Source organism: Gracilinanus agilis, unplaced genomic scaffold, assembly GCF_016433145.1.
Source record: "Gracilinanus agilis isolate LMUSP501 unplaced genomic scaffold, AgileGrace unplaced_scaffold33761, whole genome shotgun sequence".
NCBI classification, from domain to species: Eukaryota; Metazoa; Chordata; class Mammalia; order Didelphimorphia; family Didelphidae; genus Gracilinanus; species Gracilinanus agilis.
The window spans coordinates 1-7,533 of record NW_025366647.1 but is presented as its reverse complement, the minus strand read 5'-3'; the positions used below and the strand labels follow the sequence as shown (position 1 = coordinate 7,533).

Sequence of the window (7,533 nt, the reverse complement as noted above, 5' to 3'; positions counted from 1 at the left end):
CTCTCTCTCTCTCTCTCTCTCTCTCTCTCTCTCTTTGTCCCTCCCTTTCCCCCTCTCTCCCCCCAATCCCACATCCGTCTTTGTTTCCCTTCCTCCCTCTCCCTCTTCTGGAGCAGGTGACCCCACAATGGGTAAATTCCCTCCAGATGAAACCCATTCTAAGATTCTTATCTTTTATAAAACATAGAACTATACCTTTCCTAGGAATATTTCCTTTCCCCTTCTGTGATAAGACTTCCTACTTTCTTTGCCATAACACCTTCTTGCCCCACTTTCACTGAGACATTTTTAAAATGACTATTCCTTATCTTTTCATCTTTGGTCTGCATAGAAAGAAGTGCATTAAGTAGGTCTCCTCTGTTTTTTACCTCTCTTCTCCCCATTTTGTAGATTCCCTCTGTCATACATCCCACAAAGATATCAATTCATAGAGTAGATGATGGAATTTGGTTCAAAGAGTATTAATTTAGGTCTTCCTCTTCCCATTACACTTTTTTGCTCCCCTTGAATCTTTAGTTCTTTTGTCCTTTTATGATTCATCTTTAAGCTTTATCAGTTAATTTTTTCTTCTTTTCTCTAAACAGTAACATATACATAAGAGATCATTAATATCATTACATAATCTTTTCTAGATGATTCATTTATCATTATTCCATTTTTCTTATTTAGCATGATTGTTATGTTTTATAAATTCCTTACCTTCTGCCTTAGAATTAATACTATGTATTGGTTCAAAGACAGAAGAGCAGTAAGGACTACACAATGAAGGTCATATAATGACTTGCCCCGGGGTCACACAGCTAGGAACTCACATTTGAATCTAGGACTTCCCATTTCTAACCTTGGCTCTCAATCTACTGAGCCACCTATCTACACCCAGCATGACTGTTGTTTGAATATTCAATTATATTGAAGCAAAATTATCAAAATCTTTTTAAAAACAAAATTCATGAACCCCTACTTAAAATTTCCTGGTTCTAGTCTGTGGAAGGAATTGAGGGATTGGAATATTGATTGGGAGAATCAAATGTTTAAGTTCTAACATAGTATTTTATGGCATTTCTACCTTGTACTTTGTTTTTTATGGTAGAGGCTTGGGTTTGTATTACTTGACAAAAACTACATTACCATTTTACCAGTCTTATGATTCTAACATACTTTTCCCCCATCATTCCTCATGTATACCTTTACATAAAAGTTATTGAGCATCAACATACATGCTGAATTGCTTCAGATGATCTTATCCACTTCTTTTTAGACTTTTTTACCTGCAGCCAGGTATGGTAGTACATGCCTATAATCCCTGTGTCTGGAGAGTTGGAAGCTGGTGAGTCCACTGAGTTTTGGAGTTCTGAGGTGCAGTAGTCTAAGCTGATTGGATGTCTTCACTAAGTTCAGCACCAATATAGTGAGCCTCTGAGAGTGGAAGATCAAAAGGCTGACTAAAAGGGCAAGGTGACCAGACCAGGTCAAAACTGTACTGCTCAGTGGTGAAATTAGACTCTGCACTTCGAGCCTGGGCAAGATTAGAGACCAAGTTTCAAAAATAATAGCAAGAATATAATAAGAATAACTGATTTATTTTCCTCCTCAGCCTTTCAAAGCATTTTAGCCTAACAGGAGTTAAAGGAACTTAAATTCTACTGGCATAGCCTTCAAACTCCAGGGACATCTCCATACTATGATGGCATATTAAAGTGTGATTTAGTGAAAGACAGAATTTTTGAGGCTTAGTTGGATTTTATTTATATAATGTAATTAATTTAATTTGTACTTCATTAATATTTGAGGCTTCCAGCCCATAAAAAACAATCCTTTTGCATGATGCTGTGATAATTAGATTAAGTATACACTGCCCATCTTTAGATTTAATCACCAAAGGTGAGAGCACCTTCCAATTCTGGGAGGTCCTAACCCACGTGTGCTAGAGTGAGCAACGAATCAGAATCAACCGACCGCCCCATATGCTTTCTCATAGAAAGCTACAGAATTCAGCCCTTGAGATACCAGCCTAGTTCCATTAGATGAGAAGAAGATATCTTTAAAATAATGGGATAGGAAAGGGTTTCAGCTTTATTAAATTAAAAGATTTCCCAAACTGAAGCTATAGTCTTATTTTAGCCATCCTTTTCAGACATGCAAGTGATGACCACAGCTGTGTGATGACCAGACACAATGAAACAATGACCATATACTTTACTAGTGGGACCACTGGATCTCCTAAGATGACTGAACATACACACAGCAGTTATGGCATAGGATTATCAGTGAATGGAAGGTAGTATATTTCATTCTTCATGGATTGGAGCATTTTCTAAATGACAAAAGTGGTAGAACCATTTTGCTCAGCTTCCTGTCTCTCCTCCCTCCCTCTCTCAGAAAATACAACTACTGGGGGCAGTTGGGTGGCTCAGTGGATTGAGACTCAGGCCCAGAGATGGGAGGTCCTGGGTTCAAATTTGGCCTCAGATACTTCCTAGCTGTGTGACCCTGGGCAAGTCACTTAACCCCCATTGCCTAGCCCTTACCACTCTTCTGCCTTTGAACCAATACCCAGTATTGATTCTAAGATGGAAGGTAAGGGTTTAAAAAATAAACAAATAAATGAATGAATGAATGAATGAATGAATGAATGAATGAAATGCAACTACTCTTTTTATTTTCTCAGGTATTGGCTGGATTTGACTCCTTCCGATATCATGTGGAATACGTCAGACACAGGCTGGGCAAAATCAGCTTGGAGTAGTGTTTTTGCTCCATGGAGTCAAGGAGCTTGTGTGTTTGTGCACTATATGCCACGTTTTGAGCCAGTCTCTATATTAAAAGTAAGGCTCAGAAAAAGAAAGACTTGGAAAATTGTCAGGGCTGAAAAAGGGACTTTAGAGATCAACATGCCCCTACTTGTTCTGTTAGAGAAGGTGTAATGGCCCCTCTATTGTGGGGCATTTCAGATCTAGGAAGTAAAATGTTTTCAAGGGTGCTCAGAGTTCAAAAGGAATTTTCTTCTTGCTGTTGTCATTTGCATACTATATCTCAATCCTTAATAAGTATACATTCTAGAAACATTGAACAGTAGAGATGAAAAGAGATCATCAAACTAAAGCCCTCATTTATTGATAAAAAACAAAAATCCACAGTGCCTTGTCTAAAGTTATCTAAATTGTTTTTTGGAAGCAGCTGGGTCTGAAACTTAGATCTTTTGATTAGACCTGAATTAAAATCTGGTCCCAAATACTTACTATCTATGTGAACACAGGCAAGTCACTTAATCTCTTCCTGTCTCAGTTTCCTCAATTGTAAAATAGAAATAACAATAGTACCTATCTCCTAGAGTTGTTAGGAGGATCAAATAGATAATATTTATAAAATGCTTAGCATAGTGCCTAGCATATAATAGGCCCTTCTTACTTGTTCCCTTCTCTTCTCATTATTGGTATTCCTCTTTCCATTATACCAGGCTAGGATCTGCCATTAAAAGAGGCCATTGAGCTGCCCCATGCCATGCATATAAGAGCTATTTAAATGTTTATAAAAGCTGAAGTTACATGATTCTTTTTAATTTTAATTCTAGACCCTATGCCGATTTCCCATTACAACCTTCTGTTCAGCTCCAACTGTCTATCGGATGCTTGTGCTAAAATGGGAGCCTAGGTAAGTAGTGATCAAATACCTAACAAGGAGTATACCACCAAATGGGTTGATAAATTTGTTGTCATTTTGGTAGTCTGAGTCTCCATGACGCCATTTGGTGTTTTCTTGGCAAAGATACGGAAATGATTTGCCATTTCGTTCTCCAGATCATTTTACAGATGATAAGCAAACAGTTAAGTGACTTGCCCAGAGTCACACAGCTAGTAATTTGATTTGAATAAATAGGTTTATTTAATAATATTTATTATTTAATAATACTTAATAGGTTGAATAAATGGATTTGAATTCAGGAAGGTGGATCTTCCTGATTCCAAACCCAGTGCTCTACCCACTGTGCTACTGTTAAATAGGCCTCTGAAACAATGGTCCCCTTTCCTCCTAAAGGCAACTTAGCAGGAACCACATTGCATTTTATATAACTCATGCCTTAGTGCTCCTAACACAGAATTTATGAGAGGGCTTAGCACTAATGATTCTTGCCAAATAGAAGACACTGGCCTAGTTACGATCCCCATCACATAGGCAAGAATGCTTGTGTATATAGTATGAGTTTATAAATGTTGAATGCTTGGATTTGTTTTACTATAGATTTCACTAGACAGGGTGGTTTGGTAAACATCTAATGAATTTACAACACTTTCTTCTCATTTCATGCCATTTCTTTGCTGCTAATTGTGATTATTTACTTCAAAACCTTAAAACTACTCAATTTAGCATTTGGGGTATATTTTAAAGTTATTGTGTGAGGGAAGGAGATGATATACCTTGTTTTGTTTTGTTTTTTTACCTTTTGCATAAGGAACAATCCTAATTCCATTTTGCCCTCTTTTTCCCTCCACCAATTTTCATCCGTTTTCTTTCTATGAAGTTATAAGTTCAAGCATCTAAAGCACTGTGTGAGTGCTGGAGAGCCGATCAACCCTGAAGTGATGGACCAGTGGAAAAACAAGACAGGACTGAATATCTATGAGGGCTATGGACAGACAGAAACGGTACACAGATTTTCATGGACTGGGGTGGGGGGGGGGGTGACACAACAACATCAAACACATTTTTGCCATCTAGTACAATTTCTATGAAGACACAGAGTTTAACAATAATAATAAATAATAATGTCACATATTTATTAAGCACCTACTATGTGTCAGTCTCTGTGCTAAGCTCTTTATAATACTTGCAACAACTCTGGGAGGTAGGCGCTTTTACTGTCCTAATTTTACAGAGGAGAAAACTGAGGTTAAGTGCTCAGGGTCACACAGCTAGTAAGTGTCTGAGGCTGAATTTGAACTTGGATCTTCCTGATTTGAGGCCCACTGGTTTCTCCACTGAGCCATCTAGGAGCTCAAGGTCTTTTGCCTTATGGAACATAGACCCTATTAGACTATGAGCTAATAAGCTAAAAATAATGAGATGTAAATTATCTATGAAATCTTTTAAAGGATGGGAAGAAAAATTGCTAAAAAAAAACCTAAGGAAGCCTAGTTTTAAAAATCTCCCTCTTCCAAAAGGAAAAAAAAAAAGCTTAAGGGAAAGCATTATATAACCAGACTTTTTTTGAATGAAAAGACTTTTTTTTAAAATGTGGGAAGCAGCAATGCAATGATCCAGGACAATTCTGAGAGACTTATGAGAAAGAACACTATCCACATCCAGAGAAAGAACTGTGGGAGTAGAAACACAGAAGAAAAACATTTCCTTGATCACATAGTTCAATGGGGATATGATCGGGGATATGTTAATCATATATTAATATGTATGTTAATGTATATTAATATATGTATATCAATATGTATATAATTAATATATGTATATTAATAATATGGAAATAGATCTTGGTCAATGACACATGTAAACCCAGTGGAATTGCTCATTGGCTATGGGAGCGGGGAGGGAGGAGGGGAGGGAAAAAACATGAATCATGGAACTATGGAAAAAATATTCTAAATTAATGAATTCAATAAATAAATTTAAAAAACAAAAGCTACATTTAAAAAATTACCTTGTTTAAAGGATAACAGAAAATTAAATAAAAGGATATGGTCAGTGGTCATGGAAAAAATTAAAAATAAAAAATAAAGCCAAAAAAATAAATAAATAAAATGTGAGAAAGTTGGTTTTTAAATTTTCTCTTAATCTGATTTTAAAATAATCCCTCAAGTATAAACCAGACAAAAGCAAACAGTGAAACAGAATTCTTTTTAAAGGGGGGTGAAGAGGGACTATCATCTACAAAAAGATTAAGTACTAATTAATTAACATTGCAAAGTTCCTTTTTTAGTCAACATATGGGTTTTCCTTTCTTTAAATATAGGTGCTGATCTGTGGAACTTTCAAAGGAATGAAAATTAAATATGGTTCAATGGGAAAGTCTTCTCCAGCTTTTGATGTTAAGGTTGGCACATGCTTTATTGGAGAATATTTAACAAAGCAGCAGAGAAACTGAATTAGACCTTTCTTTTATAATTATTCTCAACACTGAGTATCACAGTCTTTATATAATATGATCTTTCAGATGAGCAATCAAAACAGATTATTTAATTTTTGGCCAATAAAGGAGGTATAATTAATAGCAATGACTGGTTTTATGACACTAAGTAATTTTGAAGAATGAGTAGAATTCAAACTAGTTAAGGGGAGAAGGGAGGCTATTCAAAAGAGGTGAACAATATCTATAAAGGTATGGGGGCGAGAATATGCAATGTATATTTAGGGACTGAATCAGTAAATGTTGGCTGGCGACCTAGTTAATAGGATGTAAGTCTTATAGGATGAGTTAGATATAAGTTTGGAGTGAATATTCCAATTAGAAGAATGATAAGCTAAATTCAAACTCATTTGGCCAGAGAAGATTTTATATAGAGAAGATTTTTCAGGTTTAAGTTGGACTGGATGGCCACTTAATTCTCTTCCAAATCTGAGATTTTATTTTATCTACTACTCTACTGTGCATACCCTGTATTTCAAATTATTACCCAGTTCCAAACCTAACTAGTGTGTTCTTGGAACGTGGCCCCCACTTTCCATTTTTTCCTCCAATTTTATAATGAGAATTCTAATCTCGTCTCTTATGACTTGAAAGATGAGGAAAGAGTTGTATTCACACTTCAGTCAATTTAATGAGGGGGCTAAGAATGCTGTGGTGGTCCCATAGGGAAAGAAATTAGCTCTTTCTAAAGCTTGGGGAAATTTGGAGGGATATGGTATAAACAGAAGGGTCAGTTATGATTATTGATCACTTTCCACAGCAAGTTTTCCTCATGTTCCCTCCAGACACATCTCTTTCTCCTCTGTTCCTGGCATACCCTCTTTTCTCACAATGCCAAGACCTGAAAAAATGGCTTCAGAAAACCATATCTATCCCAATTTTCTTGTAGCATAGCTTGGGTCTCTGAAGGTCCTTGTTCCCCAGCACATAATGTTCATAAAGTTTAAGGATAAGTATCTCCAAAGCAAAAGGGGTTTAAAATGTGATTTTTATATATGCATTCAGCTAATAAACCATTCTATTTTGTTTAAGGTTATAGATGAAAATGGCAATATCCTGCCTCCTAAACAGGAAGGAGCTATTGGCATCCGAGTTCGACCTAACCGACCACTTGGCTTATTTGCTGGTTACGTAGTAAGGAATATTTTATTCAATGACTTTAGGACTTTTCAAAATTTAATTAAGACAGTGTAAATATATTAATTATGGTGATAGTCTTTAATGGTTTTAATATAATTTGTATATTTCAAACATGAGTCTAAAATAATAAATAAAACCTTAAAATGCTAGATAAATGCTAGATATTAACCCATGATCTATTATTCTTTTTTTTAACATTTATTAATATTCATTTTTAACATGGTTACATGATTCATGCTCCACCTTTCCCCTTCAAC

General features: G+C 35.8%; 1 protein-coding gene across 1 annotated transcript; it reads left to right on the top strand.

Annotated features, from left to right (window-relative positions):
- Positions 1-2,134: 2,134 nt before the first annotated feature.
- Positions 2,135-7,270, top strand: LOC123254842 (acyl-coenzyme A synthetase ACSM3, mitochondrial-like; the record flags this gene model as incomplete). The annotated part of the gene is made up of 6 exons (XM_044683758.1): positions 2,135-2,278; positions 2,669-2,825; positions 3,572-3,651; positions 4,520-4,643; positions 5,963-6,043; positions 7,169-7,270. Coding segments are annotated over 6 exons (688 nt in total), but the record flags the coding sequence as incomplete, so codon positions are not given.
- Positions 7,271-7,533: the final 263 nt, after the last annotated feature.